General features: G+C 35.1%; 1 protein-coding gene across 1 annotated transcript in view; it reads right to left on the bottom strand.

Annotated features, from left to right (window-relative positions):
• The window catches only part of LOC123556610 (heat shock 70 kDa protein 12A-like), a 50,833-nt gene extending 33,574 nt beyond the window's left edge, over positions 1–17,259 (bottom strand). The window contains exons 1-2 of the mRNA XM_045347481.2: positions 16,977–17,259; positions 7,572–7,613 (exon numbers count right to left, since the gene is read on the bottom strand). Of these exons, the coding sequence (XP_045203416.2) occupies positions 7,572–7,613; positions 16,977–16,979 (45 nt within the window). The 5' untranslated portion in view covers positions 16,980–17,259. The remainder of the gene's footprint in view (positions 1–7,571; positions 7,614–16,976) is intronic.
• Between the last annotated feature and the right edge of the window lie 5,514 nt (positions 17,260–22,773).

The raw sequence follows: 22,773 nt of genomic DNA, 5'->3' as shown, positions 1-22,773 counted from the left end.
ACCAAAGCAATCCTTGATGAAAATCATAATACGTATTTTTTTCTCCAGGTTCAAATATCATGTCTTCTATTTTTTATGAATTTTTTAAATCAAGTGTTTTTCCTATATACGTCTATGTAAAAACAAGTATCCCCTGGGGCGGGGACAATCTTGACCCCAGGGCCATGATTTGAACAATCTTGGTAGAAGTCAACTAGATAATGATATACACCAAATATCTAAGCTCTAGTCATTGTGGTTTCAGACAGAAAGTTTTTTAAGATTTTCCTATATAAGTCTATGTAAAAACAAGTAGTCCCCAGGGTGGGGCCAATTTTGACTGCAGGGCCACGATTTGTATATTTTTGGTAGAGGTCTACTAGACAATACTACACACCAAATATCTAAACTCTAGCCATTGTAGATTCAGACAAAAAGATTTTTAAATATTTTCCTATACAAGTCTATATAAAAAAAAAACAAGTTATCCCTGGGGCGGAGCCAATTTTGACCCTGGAGCCATAATTTGAACAAATTTTCTAGAAATTCGGTGAGGTGAGTTAAACAAGTTTGGTGAACATGCAAAAATAAATAAAAGCGCTATCGTGAACACAAGGCTAAAATCTGCAATTTTAGCCATTTTAGGGGACATAACTCCAAGACCCATCGTGCAATATGGCTGGTTTTCGAAAGGGACCAAGATGTGATAGAGATACAAGTTTTGTACAAGTTTTGTTCAAATCAAATAAGAAATGAAAGCGCTATCGTGAACACAAGCTCAATTGTGCAGATTTTAGCCATTTCATGGGGCACAACTCTAAGACCCATCGTACAATATGGCTGGATTTCGACAGGAATCGATATCTAATAGAGATACAAGTTATGTGCAAGTTTGGTTCAAATCAAATAAGAAATGAAAGCGCTATCGTGAACACAAGCTCAATTGTGGACGGACGACGGACAAAAGACCATACTAAAAGATTCACCTGATTTTGAGCTAAAAAAGTCCCCATAAAAATCTTTACCAGGTAGAGATTGGTCAAAATACACATCGAAATTGGATGTGTGTGTGTGTTCGGGTTTAACGTCTTTTTCAACAATTTTTCAGTCATATAAACGACGGTGTGTACTTGTAGCAGTGAGCACAATGCCCAACTTTATAGTGCTGCCTCACTGGAATATCACGCCGTAGACACGTGGCATGATACCCCACCCAGTCACATTATACTGACACCGGGCTGACCAGTCCTAGCACTATCCCCTTAATGCTGAGCGTCAAGCGAGGAAGCTGCTAGTACCATTATTTACGTCTTTGGTATGACGCGGCCGGGGATCGAACCCACGACCTCCCGCAACCGAGGCGGTATTGAAATTGGATGTAGCATGCATGTTGTAGCATGCGTGTTGTACTACAGAAAAATGGTCTCGATTTTTCCCTACGACTAGTAATGAAAAAGTTAAAATATAAGTTATTTATAGTGACAACAAAAGGAAGTAATTCTAAAGAAGGCAACTGTGCATAACACTTCGTCTCATGATGATATATAATTGTGCCAAGTTACATCAAAATCCCTCCATGCATGAAGAAGAAATGCTTCGGACAGTCATTCTTGTATCTGAACTTTGGCCTCTAAGCGTGACCTTGTCCTTAGACCTAGGGACCTGGTTTTTGCGCATGACACTCCGTCTCATAGTGGTGAAGATTTGTGCCATGTTATATCAAAATCCCTCTATGCACGAAGAAGAAATGCTCCGGACAAGGATTTCATTCTTGTATCCTTTGACCAATAAGTGTGACCTTGACCTTAGACCTAGGGACCTGGTTCTCGCGCTTGACACTCCGCCTCGTGGTGGTGAACATTTGTGCCAAGTTATATCAAAATCCCTCTATGCACGAAGAAGAAATGCTCAGGACAAAGTTTTCATTCTTGTATTCTTTGACCTCTAAGTGTGACCTTGACCTCAGACCTAGAGACCTGGTTCTTGCGCATGACACTCCGCCTCGTGGCGGTGAACATTTGTGCCAAGTTAAATCAAAATCCCTTCATGCATGAAGAATGATGCTCCGGACAAAGTTTTCATGCTTGTATCATTTGACCTTGACCTTAGACCTAGGGACCTCTTTCCTTCGTATGACACTCCGTCTCAACAATGATGAACAATTTTGCTGACTTTCATCAAAATCCCTCTATGCATGAAGAAGCCATGCTTCGGACAAAGTCATTCTTGAATTTGACTTTTGACCTGTAAGTGTGACCTTGACCTTAGACCTAGGGACTTGGTTCTTGAGCACGACACTCCGTCTCATGATGGTGAACAAATGTGCCATGTTTCATCAAAATCCCTCCATGCAGGTAGAAGATATGCTCCGGACAAAGTCTGTGGACGCCGCCCGAAATCCACCCGCCCGCCAGCCCATCCGCCTGCCATGGGCGTTCCCATAATACGTCCCGTTTTTCAAACGGGCGTATAAAAATCACCATAAACATAAATCATGACAAAATGTACGACACTTTTCATTTTGTTCGATTTAATGTTCCCCACTGTTAGCTCAAAATACGGACCAAAGCATACGTGATCTAATACCAATATGCAAAATCAAAATGTGCAAAACTTCTTCCAAAGCTCATCAGGAAATCATCTTCATATTTAATATGACATATATAAGAAGTGCTAAATTTAAACCATCGCAACTTTCTTACTACATAGCAGCGGAGTAATATTTACATGTCAATTAACTGCTGATACGGCGGCCATACTGGAAAGCATGCGGATTGTGAAATGTTAAAAAAAAATCTGTAGATATTTTTTACTTAAATTCACGGTAATGGTGTATTTTTTTATTTTGCTTAAGCGTGTAAAAGGATACACTTCATTGTTCCTATTGACAAAGGCATAACGGATGCTGATATGTTTTTTTCATTCAAAGTGTAGTTAAAATCAACAGCCGAAGGATTTATTCTTGCCAACATGTACATTAAATGAGAAAAGTGGATATTTGTTTACCAGCATGGTAATATACAAATTTTTTGGTCATTTATTAATGCAATGCAAGATTTTGATGTGCTGGACGTGAGTATATTAAACAATCTTCAAATTTAATCTAATAAGATCTGAAAATTAGATCCCTCGGAAGGACCGTGAACAAGACAAACAGTGAAAATTGCAGACCCGGTTGGATTGGCTCTGTTAATGAGCAGTAATGGAAAATACAATACTGCCCATGCCCCCAAGTATCGGTGTAAGCAGCATTCAATCTTCGAATCTAAATAAGTTGAAATCAATGATCCCAAAGGACCAGAAAATATAACAACGGGCGACATTTTACGGCTTAAAACTTACAAAACAGGCCCTTTCACTTGAAACTACTCTAAACGTCGCAATGAAAGACAGTGTTTGAGGGAGCCCAAAGAGAACTAAAGTAGTCCTAACGGATTACAGAGTGAAACATTTATTGATATTTATTTTTCACTGTGAAAACAAACAATTTTTTCTCTTGCATCCGAAAGCATGAAATAAATACATAGCATGTATAAACCATTGTACAGTAACAAAGGATATATATAAGGAAAAACATGTTAACGTGCATTATAAGACAATGCACAAATAAAGTGAAACTTATAGGTTTCTGTTGTACGCGACTTATGTATTTCTGAATCTGAATTTACCTCCTGCATTGGCAATCATGTAGGTCATTCCTGGGGTACATCTGAACATTGTTTCCTTGCCAAACGTTTGATCTGATGAGCGAGTGAGTTGGTTTGTACGGCGAAAATGGTCATATATCGCAGACTGATTTAATGAGAGATGTTGGTAATAAATTGACACTGCGTCAACTTCCGTCACGACAGATACCCTTTTAACATTAAATCCTGCCTGAAAGTGTATAATATACAAATAAGACATGCGAATTAATGAATTAATATGACTGATATATTTTTCTTAAGGTATGTAAAGTATGTTACCTGTAAAAAACCAAACCTATTTATATTCTTAGTTTTGTATTATGGTTACCGTACATAACAAATTGATGTATGATCTTCAGAAAGCCATCGTTTCCTCATATATATATATGAAAAATACATATTGATATACAACAATTTTAAATAAATCAACTGATAGATATATATCTTACCATCATGTTTCAATAATGCGTTGAAATATTCAGTTATGTGGCCCATTTACAATGAAAGATCATTCATTTAAGCACAGTTTCAAATAACAAGTGGGTCTTGTAGCATTTATATATTGTGCTCATTTGTCAAGGTGATGCCGTATCGATTTAGCGCTTGGGCTTTAGTCTCTTTGAGTGCTATGATAATATCGAATTCTCGGAAAATGAACTAAATTTTATATAGAAAAAGAATATAGAATATCATGTATACGTTTTTCGGGGAGTATTTTGCTGTTCTATTACGATAGCGTATCTAGCCATACATTTAAACGGACAGTAGACAATTTAAAAACTAGGCAAATTAGTTTAATAACTTTCTAGTATTTGATTTTAAAGTTACCATTCGCATCCCTAACGACCTAGGGTTTGTGTAAAATTCTGACGAGACGACTATAATAGCACACTTTATAAACACTAAAATACATTAAGACGAATCTTAAGTAAATATCAAAGACACTGGACATATAAATTATTAGTTCGAATGAGGTTTAACCTGTGCCTGTACCTTGTGCCTGTCCTGTTTAGAGTAATGTACCTGTTAAACAGGCTGGTGGTGACCATTAACATTAGAATGTTATTAATCACCCATATCTGCCTTAATCGCATACATTGCACATTTTACTAGGAGAGAGAAGGGGCGCAGAACGCTACGAGAGTTAGAAAATATATGCCTAAAAACACAGTCTTACAACAATCAGGTCTGCTGCAAAATGTTACTGACAAGTATTAACAATTCTTACGTTCGATGCTGCTTTACACATAAAATCGATTGCTCCAATGTCTTGAAACACTTCGGGCACAGTCAGAACCACATACAGGTCAGTATCAAAATCAATCTGGAGTCTTCTGAATACCTCTTGTATATCTTCTTTGAAAAACGATAGCGCCAGAGAAAATACAGTGAGCGCAGGAAGAGGTTTTCCCATTTCGTCGTTGATGAGAACTTGTGATTCCCTTTCCTGGGTAAATACAGTGCAAAACAGTTACATCAAACAATTAAATCGATACTTCTCTCCAAACTCTAATGTAAGTGGAAGTCCGTACTTTCACAGGCGGTAGTGTCGGATATCTTATCATAAAAGAATCAACTAAGTCACCTGTGTATATATCAAGTCAACATAAATGAATGCATATTGTTAAATTATACAACTTCTCTTGACATACATTTTTGTTAACCAAGGTCATTACATTTCATCCGGGCTAAAAACAAACACCAGATACCTCTCTAAAGTTCTTTGCTAATGTCGTCGCAATTGTTTTGAAAAGGTAGTACTGTTTATGTCTACCATCTTCTTCGAACAATGTGTATTGCTTTTGTGCATCTGCTCCAAAGGTGTGTAGACTTTTTCCATCCGGTTTGACTAGTAAACATGCCGGTGTCCTAACAGATAAATTGTCCACACCACTCCAATATCTACTGCTGATACTTGATAAATCTTTTTCAAGGTCGTGTCGGAAACAGAAAGCCCAAGCAGACGTCTCCATATCAAAATGTATTGCAACTGCTATTAACGGCTGCAAAATTCAGTGACTTAAATTATGAGAAATACTAAAAACAACATAAATACAAATTAGGTATAAATATATCACAGTTAGAAAATGTTTCTTAACTTATAAGACGAAGTTTGTACCAAAATTGTAAACTTGTTTGAGTAGTACTTACGATCACTGGAATGTCACGCGTGTAGACTTTAATTAAATTGAAAGCGGTAATATAAAAATAAGGAATTTAGCATTTAACAATAAATTCGATGATGTTATTTCGTCGGACCAATTTTCACTTCACGAAAGCTTATTCCAGTATAGTTCCAAAACATTACTTCATTAATAATTTAAAATGTGCTATCTTATGCTTGCCATGAGTCATTTCATTAAATACGTAACTGACAACATCAGCATATCTGTCAAAAAGTTTATTGACACTTTTCCGGAAAATAGGTTGTCCACCAATGTAACTTAACAGGCTGCCCACGTACCCTTGTGTCCTGGTAATAGTCAATACATATTTTTGGACGTTATCTTTTATAGTTACCTATGAACTTGACTCTGTACGTTTGGTATATTACTAGTACATGTATGTTAATTAGCTGTAGAATGTTTTATCATTTGGAACAACCTTTACGTTCAGATATGGTATCCCCTTAAAATACAAGTACCAACTGATTTAAGTTGATAGTCTCAACGATAAACAGTATTATTTGTGTCACTTAATGTGCTTCCAGTATTCATAAAAATATTTCAGAATATATAATCAATTAAAGGAAATAATGTAAACATCATCATTGAATCAAGACAGTGGCATTGCACAATATCCTAACAAAACATGCAAATGTTGGCTGAGTTCTGTGTTCCATCCTGGGCACATATTTCAACCATATTTTAAATCATCGGTGCATGAATATCTTGAACATTGTTGAATAACGTCACAGTTAATATAGAACTTTATATCTCACACAAGTTAAACATAAGCATGCAAGTGTATACATCACAGTTAATGTCACAGCATTTCTAGTTTACAATACAGCTACAAGCAAAAAGGTTTAATTTGAAAACAATGTTGAAATTCAAATTTAGATAATATACTGCGGAAAATAGTTCCGTATACGGGAGTGTACGCATTCCGTATACTCCTAATATACGGGCGTATACGGAAACATTTTTCCCGTATATGGAACATTCCATATACGGGAATCCCGTATTCTTTAATTGGACATTCATTTTTTTCTCACATGGATCCGTTCATTCATACTTAGCATAAACACGTTTCAACAGTTTATGTCAGTATTCAAAGTTAGGGATTGTCAATGTCCAAAAGTATGTTTAAGGCGTAGGTTTTGATCATACTTTCAGGAAAGATACCTTTTATATGATACTCGATCTATTAGACATATAAGGGACCGTATACTCCCGTATATGCACATATTTTTCGCAGTGATATTTTGTGCCAACAATTCAATATTGAATACATTCAAGATTATCATTTTTGTGATAATAGTACTGTATTGAACAGTCCATAGATGCAGACAGGTGTTCGATCTATTGAATTTAATATGTACGAAAATAAGGAAAGGCAGGTTCATGCACAGGTAAATGTTGTATTTAGAAAGGTAATTGCGCTGTCATTTTTTTTCATTCTTAAAAGTCTTTCGATATATATATATAACCCTAATTTGCATGACGGCGTAGGTATACTATTTCTAACAAAGGCGACGATTTAATGCAAGAAATGTGAAGAAAACATAAGCCTTTAGTTGCACAAATTTCTATGAGATGAGCACGAAAAATAAATGTTTTCTATTTCATATTAGCCCTAGTGTTCCATTTAAGGCATACATGTCCATGTACCAGAAGACAAAATAATAAGAGCTATGTTTTACACAGAAATATGTTCCAAAATGACAAAGACATTCCTACTTACATTATTGCCTGGACATGGCTCCTGGAACTTTCTCTCTTGCTTCTAAAAATTAAAACAAAACACTTTTAGTATTCTGTACCACCTAAGACTACGTCTCATATAAACCTCAAGTAAGCTCTTTATATGAACCTCAAGTGTATTTGAATAGTTAAAGTGTATTCCTATTCCATGACTCATTTCAAACGCGTGTTCAAACAAGATATCTTGTGCACGATTGAATGCATTAAAACATGGTTCTCGTATTGTCATTATTAGCAACGTACAATGTACTAAGAAATATTTCCCATTATTGTCATGTTACAAATGATAAATTTATAGGAACAAATAGATGGTTGTTTCAATCCCTTTGTTTGTTCTGTTATCGAATCAGGAAGATTTTTTTCCTTCAACGTGATTTAATAAGATGATTCAGACACACAGACCTTGTCGCAGACTTTGCGATTGTATAAAATATATTGTTTATATTTTCCGGCGGACCCTATTCTTTTATTTAAGTTCTCCGTCGGCACTTATATTCGTGGATTACATTTAACATGTATTTCATGTTTTCATGCCTTTCTTTTGTTTTTAAATAGTATTCTTGGCGGGAAAGCCTTACATAAATAGAATGACTTGTGTCGACTAAAAAGGACTCGAAATAAGTTGGATGTAATAACGGAAGGTTGTGTTCATGATAAAATAAATGGGTAAAAATAAAATGAAATAACTTTGATAATAAGGTTTTGCTTTTATTTTAAATCCAATGTGTGGATAAATAAGATATAATAAAAAATAAAATCAGGATATCCACGATAGACCTTGGGTTATAAAAAATGATAAAAGATATCCTGATACTAAGCTTTTCTGCATAACTAAATAATTATTGTTTTCAAACATGCATTTGGTTAAACAGCTAAACTGCTTACAAAGATGGACGTTTACATGTACCTAAATGTATACAATTGTAACGTGCGCATGTATATGCCGCCTCCGAATTTAGAACCTCCTTACTGACACAGCCGCAATCAGCATACGTATACATTTTACAAGAAATACCTTTGCATTTAAATGCGTTTAGAATAACTCGCCAGTTTCAGGATTATTTTATGACTACAGAGGAACGGATTACTGTATTATAAGCGGATATATTTCCGCGGGAGGAAAAATTAGTTAATTCGGAATTCCAGACATTTAACCTAGTGACCTACTTATTGACCCAAAATGACCCATAATCAAATTTATCGAAGATTTTATCAAGGCAATCATTATGACTTAATTTCAGGAAGATCAATTGAAAAAAATATGGCCTCTATCGCATACACTAAGTTTTTCTTTGATTTGACCTAGTGACTTAATTCTGGATCCCAGATGACCCATATTCGAACTCAACCTAGATTTTGTCAATGCAATCATTTTGACCAAACTTCATGACGATCAATAGAACAATACAGCCTCTATCGCATACACAAGGTTTTTCTTTGATTTGACCTAGTGACCTAGCTTTTGACCCCAGATGATACATTTTCAAACTCGGCCTAGATTCCATCAAGGTTTATTATTCTGACCAAAATTCATAAAGATTAATTGAAAAATACAACTTCTATCGCATACACAAGGTTTTCCTTTGATTGACCTAGTGACCTAGTTTTTGACCCCAGATGGCCCATTTTCAAATTCGGCCTAGATTTTATCAAGGTAACCATTCTTACCAAATTCCAAAAGGATCAGTTGAAACATAAGCCTCTGTCGCATACACAAGCTAAATGTTGACAGACAACAGACGACGGACGCCGGACATCGAGCGATCAGAAAAACTGAGCCAATAAAAACAGCCCAAACTGAAAATAAACATAGCCCTATCACATAAATTGTGTATCAAATTATAATTTGAAATGTAGATTATTCTTTGAGATCACTTGTTTAAGTGTTTTGCGGTATATCAAGGGAAGAAACTACTGTAAACGGAACCGTGGTAAAAAATAGAGTTACCCAATTTAATTTAATTCAAGAAATGACTTGTTTAATTGATTAGTGAACTTTAAAGTATTCACTTATCTAAGTGATGTTGACCTATAAATGAAGGGGAACCAAATCTTACAGCTAAATGACCGGGCAAAAAAAATCACTGTGTTTAGTGATTTTTCTGATCATTGGCTTAAGTAACTTCCATGACCGATGAAAGCATGATTTTGCTATATGCTCTATATACACATTGCCAGGCCTATTTTTTAAAATAAAGATTTACCAGCCTTATGTTCTTGAATGACCTATAAACCACCAAAACACACCTAGAAAAGTAGGAGTCATATATTTTCTAAGAGAGATTTTTCTTGTCTGACATGTGAATAATATAGAATATGTTCCAAACTAACAGCTAAGATGTGGGTATGAAAACATGAGTAATAAGGTTTGTTTACATTTCTATAAATGCAAGAAATGTCCCTGAACATGCTTCCAAAATGTCAAGTACAGGTCCACCATGAAATAAAAACAGGAACTGGCTTACATCAAATATGAAAATGCCACTTTAACTGGGAAAATATTGAGGATTTTTTCTTTCCGCCATTATCCGAATGTGGCCCGGAAGAGCTGCTTGATTACCTATTTAGTAATATTATTCCTGAACATTGCCGCAGACTTTTTAAAAAACGTTACTTGGTCCCTAATGAGAATGTACATTACCGCTTGCCAGCAGAAATATTAACAAGAAATATCTTTAAAAATGATGGTCGGCGAATTGTAATAAGGAAAGAAGTTTATAAATTTTTCATCTAACATTCATCTTTCATCTAACATTTTTCAAATTGCAAAACTAAACACCGCACTTTAACAATTTAAATGGTTCTCTTTTAATTTTTCGCAAAGGTTTCGTAGGGTTGCAATTTTGTTTCGTATATCCTTAGACGAATAATTACAGCAGTAGTTCGATGAAGATTCATAAAGCGGTTCATGAGAAGAGGTCATTAAACGTGTATATTTTTAGCTAAATTGGTCCCTATTCCCATTTGTAACAAAATAGCAGGAGACCTTACGATATTGTTACACATCGAGTTTGATAAAAATCCATTACATTTTAGTGGTTAATGCGAAGAAAGGCATATCTACTTTTAGCTATAGTGGTCCCTAATAGGGCCCAAGTTCCTATATAAATAAATTTGGAAGAGGACCTTATAATGATGCTCCAGACCAAGTATGACAAAGATCCACCAAGCTGTTCATGAGACGCTGTATAAAGGCATTTCTAGTTTTAGCTCTAGCAGCCCCTTAAAGGGGTCAAATGTCCCAGCTCAACAAAGTTGGCTGCGGGCCTAATAAAGATGCTACAAATCAAGTTTGATTAGAATACATGAGAAAAAATCAATTAAAGGATTTTTTTATTTATTATTTTTATTTATTTCTAAAATAGGCCAACTGATCCCGCTTTAACAAATGCATATTCGCTATTCGTGAATCTTTGGACAATGACGTCACACCTATAAAAAGTGAAGGTCAAGCAAAACATACAATTGTTATTATTTCAATATTTCTGTTTCATAAGCGCCGCTTAAGCAAAGTTTGACCGTAGTTATATCACACAGATAAACTGTATGCAACGTACCTTCATTTCAGTGTAAAATGAGATTCAGTCATTATATAGCATATATATAATGAAACAGATTTCAACTGAGTTCAATACTTGCATACAATACTAAAAAAAATATTCATATATAATAAATCAGTTAAATAATTTGTAACAAATATATCAAAGCAAACAAGTACTCATTTTAATATGCAAACTGAATAAGTCACAAAAGCAAGAAACCTTTTCATATACAGACGACAATTCAATTATAACAAGGAAAATCTTTTAAAAAGCACTTCTCTACATAAAAGACTCTTATCACACTCTTATTCATGTGATACGCAGACCGTACTCAGCTCTTTCTTTAATTTGATATATGTTGGTATTTGAACAGGTTTTTATCATATTTATTAAACTTACTTATTATTTTGAGATATATCAATATTCTTGCTAAATATACTGAGCCAAAGTTGGCTTTCAAACTGTGAGCAGCGTCGTTTAGGATAAACGCTTTGTCTACATTTCACTCAGCGTAGCACAGTCAACAGAGTGAAAGAAATTGACACTCTCGTCCAATCAGGCAGAGTGTTGCATAAATCTTCCGTTTTGATAAATTATCTATAATGCGTTATCAAGTAGTTTGATTGGCAAACTGAAGTCACGTGGCATAGGAAAACGAAAACGAATTAAGACGGCGTCGCCGAAAAACAAAAATGTTGAGTTCACTTTAACGTACCATTTTTGAAAAATAATAATCGTCCTCTCTTCTGGTACGAAATGACTGTTTTCAAGACTGATAGGTGGAGACGAAAGATTCAGAACGATTTCACCTGTTAAATTATCATTTTGTTTGAAATCTGTACAGTTTACAGATGACACTTCCAATGCTGGATACTTCTGATGCACAGGTAAAAACTTTTTGTTTTCTTTTAAATTATAATAAAAAGAAATGTTATGAATATGCCGCGAACTGTCGTCACTGTGACCCTTAATGATTATAATAACGATGTTTCGCACTTTTCATTCAATGCGAATTTTATTTGTTCTGTCTGTTACAGTGTTGATGTATACTTTTCATGATTTGTAACCTGACCCATTGTTGTCTGGCTACAATAACACATGAACATTGCTAAAAGATACCATATTTCATCTTCAAGATACTCATGTAATTACATTTTTGGTGAAATTATTAATGTTGATTATTATTATCATTATTATTATTATTATACCACATTTATAAAGCACTCTTTTCATACAAAATATGTGCGTTCAAAAGTGCATTACAAAACATTAAAGAACACATACATGTACGTACGCACATACATACATACATACATGTAATTACATTGGTAAAGGATTAAAAGGAATAGTAATTAAAACGAGATTGTCCTTAAATTTTGGCTCAACGTTAATTTATTAAAGGAGAGCAGTCCCTTTCTCAACAAGAAACAAACCTGTCATGATTTTCTTTGTTTGTTTGTTTTGGGTTTAACGCCATTTTCAACAGCATTTCAGATTATGTTATTTTATATAACATGTGTGAAAGGGATACGTTTTCAAAGATTTTTTAAATGCGGACAGTGAGCTTGAATCTTTGATGCTTGCTAGGAAAAAACCAAAGACAAGTATCAAACAGGAAATGTCACGCACCAAAAACGCAACCTCCCCAAAACGAAACCCACAGCACGCAAACGTGCACACCACAAACACACACACACACACACACACACACACACACACACAAAACGAACAAACAAAGGAACACAATGGGACACTGCCTTGGAACGGTCAGTGGCAAAAACACCACTGGGGAGCTTAAACCGGTTTATGGTGCGCACCCAACCTCACTCTTACCCTCACAATGTTTCAAAGACACGGGACAGTGTAAATAAAAGTAATCCCCTCCAGGTGAATCTCTAAGGCATTTCAAAGCTTTGGAGCTGCATGCTTGAAACTCTGTCACAATACTTTAATGTTCGACTCAAAAGACTGGGCCATTTGCCAACCTAAAGTCTCTACGAGGCTTGTCCATGTCCAGCATATCGACAATGTACTTGGAAGATTCATTGTGCATGGCTTTGTATATGTAAGTGTTAAGATGTTGAACTCAATTCGGTGCTAAGCCGGAAGCCAATGCAACTCCTTCAAAACTAGTGTGATGTGATTGTATTGCGGAGTCTTGGTTATGATGCGGCCTGCTGTGTTTTGTACACATCGAATTTTTTTTTGCAGTGTGTCTTTTTTACATTCCATACAGCTGCGAGTTACAGTAGGCTACTTTCGATGTAACCAGAAAGGTCACTAGAGACTTGGTAGCATCAGCTGTGATGTACTGCCTAATATGGCCCATTTGCCGAAGTTGTGCATAACTAGCACTAGATAGAGAGTTAACATGCTGTGTCATGACCATGTTTGAATCCATTCTAGCACCGAGATACAAATGTACTTCACACAAATTGATAGTTTAATCCGAAAGGGTCCTACTTTCAAACAGATATCTTCGGGAGTTTTTGTGTGATTTGTATAAAACAAAATGACCTTAATTTTGTCAATTTTGAAGATGCATCCATGAGATTATGTCTTTGAGATAGATCTCAATTAGAGATGGGGCTTCATGTTTGTAGGAAACATTTTTGGCTTAAACGACAAGTATAGTTGTGAGCCATCGGCATGAAAGTGATGACTCAGTCCATGGCTTCTGCAGATTGAACCGACGGATTTTATGTACATGATATAGTTTTCCGGTCCTAGAACAGAACCTTGTGGTACACTGTATTTTATGTGGACTGGTGTAGACAGTTGGCAATTTACTGAGACTGTTTGGTAGCGGTCATTCAGATAAGAAGTCATCCACTCAAGTGATTTTCCAATAATCCCTAAGTCTTTTTCCAAGCTTTTTAACAACGTTTCATGGTCGCTGGTATCAAACGCAGCTGATAAGTCATGCATTTCCAAAATTATTATTTCGTTTTGTTCAAGGGATTGAAGAATGTCATTTTGAACTTTGAGAAGTGTAGTTTCTGTGATGCTGTCTGTATGCAGACTGGTGCTGTTCATGTAGATTCTTCGAAATAAGGTGGCACTCAATGCGTTTATCTACTACTTTTTCTAGCACTTTTGAGACAAAAGGTAGGTTTGATACAGGCCTGTAGTTCTTTAGTTCATTGGAATCAGGGTCTGTTTTTTTTCAAAAGAGGTCTAACATGAGACTTTTTGAATTCTTTTGGAACATAATTATGCAGTTTTCAGCGATGTGTTGATAATTTTTTGACATAGTTGGAAGGAGATCATCAAGGCATTTCTTTCAGAGCCAAGTTGGTATTGGGTCTAATTCACACGACTTACTTGGGATGACTGTATAATATTCTTCTGGTGTAGCTGGAGAAAAACTGTTTAGGCAGTCCGCCATCGGTGGGTGTGTTTCAGTGTCATCAGAAATGCCAGATACAGAACAGGATGTTATGTCTGTCCGAATTTCGTCTATTTTGTTTATGAAAGAGTCACTGAAGTCTTTTACATGCCATGCCTTTTTGTTTCCATTACGTGTGTGTTAGAGATTCACCTGGAAGGGATTACTTTTATTTACAGTGTCCCGTGTCTTTGGAACATGGTGGGGGTAAGAGTGAGGTTGGGTGCGCACCAAAAACCGGTTTATGCTCCCCAGTGGTGGTTTTGCCGCTGACCGTTCCAAGGTGGTGCCCCACTCTGTTCCTATGTTTGTTCGTTTTGTCCTCATCTGTTGGCTTTGTGTGTGTGTGTGCGCGCGTGTGTGTGTGTGTGTGTGTGTGTGTGTGTGTGTGCACGTCTACGTGCTGTAGGTTTAGTTTTGGGGAGGCTGCGAGTTTTGTACGTGGCATTCCCTGCTTGATACTGTCTTTGTTTGTTTTTTTGTGCGAGTTGTTTGGAAGATGCTTCTTTTAGCAAAGTAATGTCATTTGTAGCACATGTGCTTTGTGATTTTGAAGACTCTTTGAATTATTTTGGCAAGATCTACCTTATCGGAGTAGAAATTATGATTGCCTTTTTTAGAAACCTACAATGTATTTACTGTTGCACACTGTTCTCTACTGGTGTTCTATTATCAGTCTTGATTTGCGCCATTTCTGTTCCAACTTGCGCCTTAAATGTTGAGCATCATGAAGTTCTTGTGTATACCAGGGACAAGTTGGTCTCTGAATGATGATTTTTGTGCGCAATGGTGCAAGCTTATCAATAATTGATGTCAGTTTTTGAGTGTATGTGTTAACTAACTCGTCAACATCTGTCATTTGCATGATTGCCTTCAAAGACTCTGTGTTCAGAAGATCCCCTTTGAATGAGTTAAAATCAATTGCTCTAGGTTTTCGAAAGGAAACAGTTTTTCTCACTGATGGAGGTCTGGCCGCCTTTGCTTTGAAAGTGATGGAAAAATGATCGCAAGAGGCCTTGCCGCTGTTGTCAGATAGACTTGGAACCGCCTCAGTAGCCTAGTGATAGATCGTCCGCTTCGAGTGCGGGAGGTCCTGGGTTCGAGCCTCGGCCGCGTCATACCAAAGACGTAAAAAATGGTACTAGTAGCTTCCTCGCTTGGTGCTCAGCATTAAGAGGGTAGTGTTAGGACTGGTCAGCCCGGTGTCAGTGAGGCAGCACTATAAAGTTGGGCACTGTGCTCACAGCTACAAGTAGACACCGTCGTTTATATGACTGAACAAAACGTTAAACCCGAACACACACACACACGCACGCACGCACGCACGCACACAGAGACCTGGATCAGTGACTTCAATGTTTGACACGATGTCATCATTATCTCTTATAATGACAACATCCAGGATGTGTCCACCGACGTGAGTGGCTTCATTCACATGCTGTCTCATTCCGTGTGCATCAAAAGTACTTGGCTGTGTGTCTGTCGGAATGTCAAAATTAGGTTCCTGTTTAAATGATTTGCAATTTATTGTAAAAAGTTATTTTAGTAGAAAGGTAGAAAGTATAAAAAAATACATGGACCTGTCTCTTGAAAAAAACCCTGAATATCCCTTTATTTCTTGACCTATTTGAAAGAAACACGTTTAAACTTATATCTTTATAATTGCGTATAAACATACATCTGTCACTTACGCAAATTGATAATAACAGAGCTCTTTAAATAATTATTTGTAAAATATTGACTTGAAGTATATTTAATAACTGTTAAACTAAGATATAGCTTTAAAGTAAAGACTGTATTTTGCACATATATTGTTTCCGAATAGCAGTTTTATTAACCTTTCCAAAGACATCTTTTGAAAATTATGAACTGGTTGGCTTGATAACCTCAACACTATATTGCAACTTTTTTGCCAATATTTTAATCACATAAGTAAATATTTCAGTTCTGCATAATAATAATAAAATTATCAAAATAAAGTTTAGCTCATCGCTTTTCCGATGACACCTTTAAAGTTTTCTTTAGAGAAAGGACCAGAATGTCTCACCAGTCCATGATTATCTTGAATATAAAGTTATTTTAAGGTTACAAGCAGCCTAAACCTGTTGAAATGCTAGCATCATATTGTTGTCATCCATAGTATATTTAATTTAAAAGAAATACAAAGCGTGTGATATATATTCATCGAAACTAGAGGACAGTGCAAATGTTTAACCAGTTACAACAAAACAAGTATTCCTGATAGAATTATCTCTCTTTCTATGCGGCGGGTTAATCAGCAATTATATCGTTTAATTAATAGTTATTAAACTTTAAGAAATACAATATTTCGGATCAGGGCCATGGATTTAAGTTTTAAGTATTTCATATTTTTCAATAAAAAAAGCAATGAAATGTTACTTTAAAACAATGTAACAAGTATAAATGTCGAACATAAAATCATCAAATTACTTACCATGATAAATTATTTCCTCACTAGTTAACACTACCTTTATTTCTTAATCATGGTTATAGACATCACATTTTTCAGACTAGATTTAAAGTTAATTCAGCAGTTAAAGTTCACACGTAAATATCACATCCACAAAATCTTATATTGCATGCTCATTCAACCGATAGTTGTTAAGGGAGATATTTGTTATTCCTTCCGGTTAAGTCATGTAATTTTTTCTTTATGCTCTAATTTTGGCGCTTATACAAATTGACATGAAATAAGAAAACGTTTGATTACATTTGCATTTTTCGAGATGTTTACTTGAAACCAAAAGTAGGGTGTTTATACTGCAGACCGCAGAGATATTAAATTTTAAGATGACTAACGTGAGTTTAAATCATTTTCAAAAAACGAATATGACCTAATTAGGGTATTTCCTGATGATTAGATAAATAAAGTGTCATATATGTTATATAACACTTAATCTGTGACTTTTGTAAAGGTAAACAGAATGAAGAAAAGATGAAAACCCAGTTTATAGTACTCATTTATATTGCAATGCTGGAGCGGAAGATAGTATTGATTAGCAGGCTGAAATAATGACTTTGTACGTACGCAAACAATGTTTGTTTCGGTTACTTCTCGTACTTCAATTGACTTTCTGACTAATATATCTCACATAAACAGTATCATTATAACTTATTAATATATATGCCTAACGATACATTAATGACCAGTTTATACGGAATCTTTTTAGGACCATGTCATATGCCGTCTGTCGGGCTTTGAGGTAGACGCATGACAATGCTACACAACATCGCGACACGATCGACATACGACAATGCGACGCGACATCATGACAATGCGACATGACACACGACAAGAATATCGTAGTGTCGTGTCACATTGTCGTTTTTCAAAAGCGCGATATTGCATTTATTATAATATTATGTTGTTTTTCTTCTTATCATAATTAATGGAAGTAATAAGGACAAGAAAGATAAAGTGAAAATTTTGTAGTGTTGTCCAACTGAATACTCCAGCAGAACACTTGAAATGTTATGCTAACAGTTAGGGGAAATTTGTGGACTTATCTTACATTGCAACAGTACCTCTTGAGAAACAGCTTTTATATGGTACGTTTAATGCCCTAGGTCAATGTGTAGGACTAAAGACAGGATCACCGTGTCTGAATTTTAAAAGTACTTTTTAAATAATAAGCATTTTCAACACTTTGTTTTACCATATTAAGGGGGAATACACTTCTTCTTAGTAAAAGGGATTATACCATGTGTAAGTAAAACATATGTGATGTCTGATGATTCTAGCTGATATACTTTTTGAATTATACAAAGCATTTTCATTTTATATTCAAAACAAATTAAGGGGGAAATATCTGCCTTTACTGAGTCAATGAGGATAATATCATATGTGAGCAAAAGTCAAGTACTAATTATTATTTCTGTGGGATGTGATTATTCTACCTGGAATAATTTATGAATTATAAGCATTTTCTTTCAAACAAATCAACATTGAAATTTCTGTTTTAACTGTGCCGAAGGGATAATTCTACGAATGAGCAAAGGTCGTGTACTGCTTTATATTTATTTAAGGTCTGGTGATTCTAGCTTTAACACTAAAGTCTTTTTGAATCATATGCATTTTCAATTTCGGACGGACGAACACACAGACGCACGGACGGACGAACATTTGGACGGACAACGCCAAAACAATACCACGAAACTGCATTGTATTGTATTTAAGAAATAATAAATATGTGCCTATATTTTATCAGTTAATAAAATATGGGCAGGAGTTCGGATGCGTAATAATTAAATCACTCGTGCTACGCACTCGTGATTTAATTATTACGCATCCGAACGACTGCCCATATTTTATTAACTGATAAAATTATTGGAACATATTTATTATTTCGATTCTAACCACGTAAATTCTTCGCATTTTACAGCACTATATTTTAGCGCGATTGTCATTCAGCTGGCCATATGCTATTATAAAAACCTCCCCACGAATGGAAAGCGTTGCATCAAACGGAATTTTCCGATATTCAGTAAATTTTAATTAAAGTATTAAGTAGTTATTGCCGTGAAAATGTTATTTTCAATAACATCTAAGGTCGGATATAGAAATCAGAGGTAAATACTTAATTCAAGGTTTATATATGCAGTTTCTAAAAATAGTACACGTCACCTACATGATGGCACTGAAACATACACGCCAGAACATTGCGGCGGCATATAAACACGTAAAAACTTGAGTCTGGAAGATTGGAAAATTAATTATAATTTATTTACTGTCAAAGTAGAATTTAGTTGACATTTGTGGTGCCTACAACGCAGAAATTGTAAACTACACACACGACCAGACATAGATGCACTGGTGTTGAAGTTGAAACTTACAGGGCTGAAACATATTCTTACGGTAAAATATAAACAAATAAATTTATCAGTTAGATATTGTTTGTTTCAGAAAATTTGATGTACTTTTTATTACTACTACATTACACTGAAAAAGTCGAGTATTTAGTCGGTATATAACGGAAGCAGAGTAGAATCTCAGTCGTGTTACAATCGTAGGGCGGAATGGAAGAGCTATATTTTATCGTAGATTCATGTATAGGCGATTTCGCTATATGTTTATATAGCAACTGCTGCGGATCGTGTTAGAATGTATGTTATACTATAAATATTAGTATAGTACCGTATATTAAATATTTAATTGCAATTTAAAGATGTTGTGTACCTGTGTGTTCCATAACTATCAAGTGTCCGTTTTGTTCCATGGTAGTTGATAATATATAGTTATCGTTGCATTATCTTTTTTTTGTATTGCATTACGTTAATTTGTGGTTGTAAATAAAAGCTGCAGTTAATTATCCTCTTGTCTATGCTTTTTCACCATTATCTTCTCATGTCTTTATTTAAGAAATAATAAATATGTGCCTATATTTTATCAGTTAATAAAATATGGGCAGGAGTTCGGATGCGTAATAATTAAATCACGAGTGCGTAGCACGAGTGATTTAATATTCGCATCCGAACGACTGCCCATATTTTATTAACTGATAAAATTATTGGAACATATTTATTATTTCGATTCTAACCACGCAAATTCTTCGCATTTTACAGCACTACATTTTAGCGCGATATGTCATTCGGCTGGCCATATGCTATTATAAAAACCTCCCCACGAATAGAAAGCGTTGCATCAAACGGAATTTTCCGATATTCAGTAAATTTTAATTAAAGTGTTAAGTAGGTATTGCCGTGAAAATGTTATTTTCAATAACATGTAAGGTCGGGTATAGAAATCAGAGGTAAATACTTAATTCAAAGTTTATATATGCAGTTTCTAAAAATAGTACACGTCACCTACATGATGGCACTGAAACATACACGCCAGAACATTGCGGCGGCATATAAACACATAAACACTTGAGTCTGGAAGATTCGAACATGAGTTATGATTTATTTACTGTCAAAGTAGAATCTAGTTGACATTTGTGGTGCCTTCAACGCAAAAATTGTAAACTACACACACGACCAGACATAGATGCACTGGTGTTGAAATTGAAACTTACCGGGCTGAAACATTTTCTTACGGTAAAATATAAACAAATAAATTCATCAGTTAGAAATTGTTTGTTTCAGAAAATTTGATGTACTTTTTATTACTACTAGCACTGAAAAAGCCGAATATTTAGTTGGTATTATACTGTATATAACGGGTCGAAGCAGAGTAAATCTCACAGTCATGTTACAATCGTATGGCGGAATGGAAGAGCTATATTTTATCGTAGATTCATGTATAGGCGATTTCGCTATATGTTTATATAGCAACTACTGCGGATCGTGTTAGAATATACTTTAATTTTAGTTAGACTTGTATGTTATTAACTTGAGAATTGATAGAAGACTAAGTTGCGTATTATATTCAAATGACCTATGAACTTAATAGCACGTTTACTATGTATAACTAGCACGTATTATTTATGGGAGCCTATGGATGTATGGTGAACCCAACTTAGCAGTTAGCCCTTTGAATTGTATTTGTGGTGATGCTTACCATATGTTATACATTTTAGCGTCTTCCACCAGACGACATTATTCCTGGTGATGTCACAACCCGGTAACGATATTCCCGTGGTTTTCTTATCTCGCACTGATGTGAATTCCCAGAAGTGAGGCTCTACGTGTTAAACTGTTCTAGTAAGTGTTGTCCTCGGTTCGACCGTCTTGTCACACCTGCGTCCTTCATGAATAGCCTTATATCGGTCTTCCATGAAATTTATTTTATCATTTGTAGCATAAACGTGTAACATGTATAGACCATTGATATCATGGAATTTATAATAGTGTATGTTTACCAGGTAATGAACTGGAAATTATGTTTTTTTTTCTGTACCACGACATTGTTTACCTGCTAATTTGGCATGGTTTTCCGAAGTAATCGAGAAAAGATTTACTGGAAAACAAATAGAAACGAGTTTTCTGCAATGCTCGGATCACACCTTGCGCTGTATAACTTCTAAATAACAGAAAAAGAGAACTTTCTTCACAAACATTATCGAAACCGCCCACTTTGAGTCGAGATCACACGTTACTTATCCGGGTTTTCAAAGTAACGACTGAACGCCGTGATTATAGATTGAATGTATTGAGCTGATGAGGTAATCGTAAATATTTATACTCAATATTATCTTTGAAGTGCTGTTGTCGACTAGTGTAATTAGATAGAATTAGTTCTAAAGGTAAGTTTTCTTTCTTCATTTATTTCTTAACCGTAAACGAAATTAAATCTGACCATTAAATATACAAATGAAGATCTGCTTAAGGGGATTCTAAAGGTGTTAATGGTTATGTATATTTCTTTACGTCTAACCATCAGACTTAATATCAAACCGAGCCTGCTGTCATTCTGAAATGTTGCGTTAAAAGACTCGTATTAAAGCCTTCGTTATTCTATTGTACGTCACAGAGCTTAGTTTTGATTAGTTGTTTAATTTTCATCTGAACGTTGCTATAAAAAGAAGAATTCTGCTCCTTTACGATCGATACTTTCTGTATGATTTCTTGTAGATTACTTTACTGAGATTCAAAGTATGTCATTCATATAAATACATTAAAATCAAATTTAAGCTTGCAGAAGTCTGGAATAACTTACGCTTAGCGTAATAAGTTTCAGAAAAATAATCACTAATATATTGATAACAATGGTTTCTGATTTCATCCTATATATTGTTCGAAATATTGCACAAAGTAACGTATAATTAGAACTGACGTGGAGGAAACACCTACTTCCAAACTGGTACCTTGATCTTTTCATTGTTATAGTGCTTAATCAGTTAAATGTAGCTCTTTTCTGAAACACTCTGCATATTAAATGGAAATATTGAAAAGATATGAATTGAAAAGGTATCGTAAAATATGAAACGTATGCTTACTTACTGATCATACTATGAGGTATATCTTCACTTTATATTTTTAAACAGTACATGTTCATATTCATCCTCTTACATGATGGTAAAGTATTACCGTTAGGGTGAAACTCTGGTAAGACCCTGCAAAAAATACTTCTTATGTAAAGGGAAAGAAAAATTCAGTTTTCCAGAGTCACCTTAAATTTCAGTTTTTAATGAATTTTCAATTTGTTGAATTCACATTACTTAAAATGAGTTTCCGTTAATTCTATAAACTTTCCATAAAATCAAATATGAATAAAATGGCTTTAGATATATAAAATAACAATAAACGTACAAAAACTGAATGGGCTTGTTACGGTTTACATTTGAAAATGG

The sequence above is a fragment of the Mercenaria mercenaria genome, chromosome 5 (assembly GCF_021730395.1).
Source record: "Mercenaria mercenaria strain notata chromosome 5, MADL_Memer_1, whole genome shotgun sequence".
NCBI lineage: Eukaryota > Metazoa > Mollusca > Bivalvia > Venerida > Veneridae > Mercenaria > Mercenaria mercenaria.
Note: the sequence above shows the minus strand (reverse complement) of the source record. Positions and strands in the feature narration are given on the sequence as shown.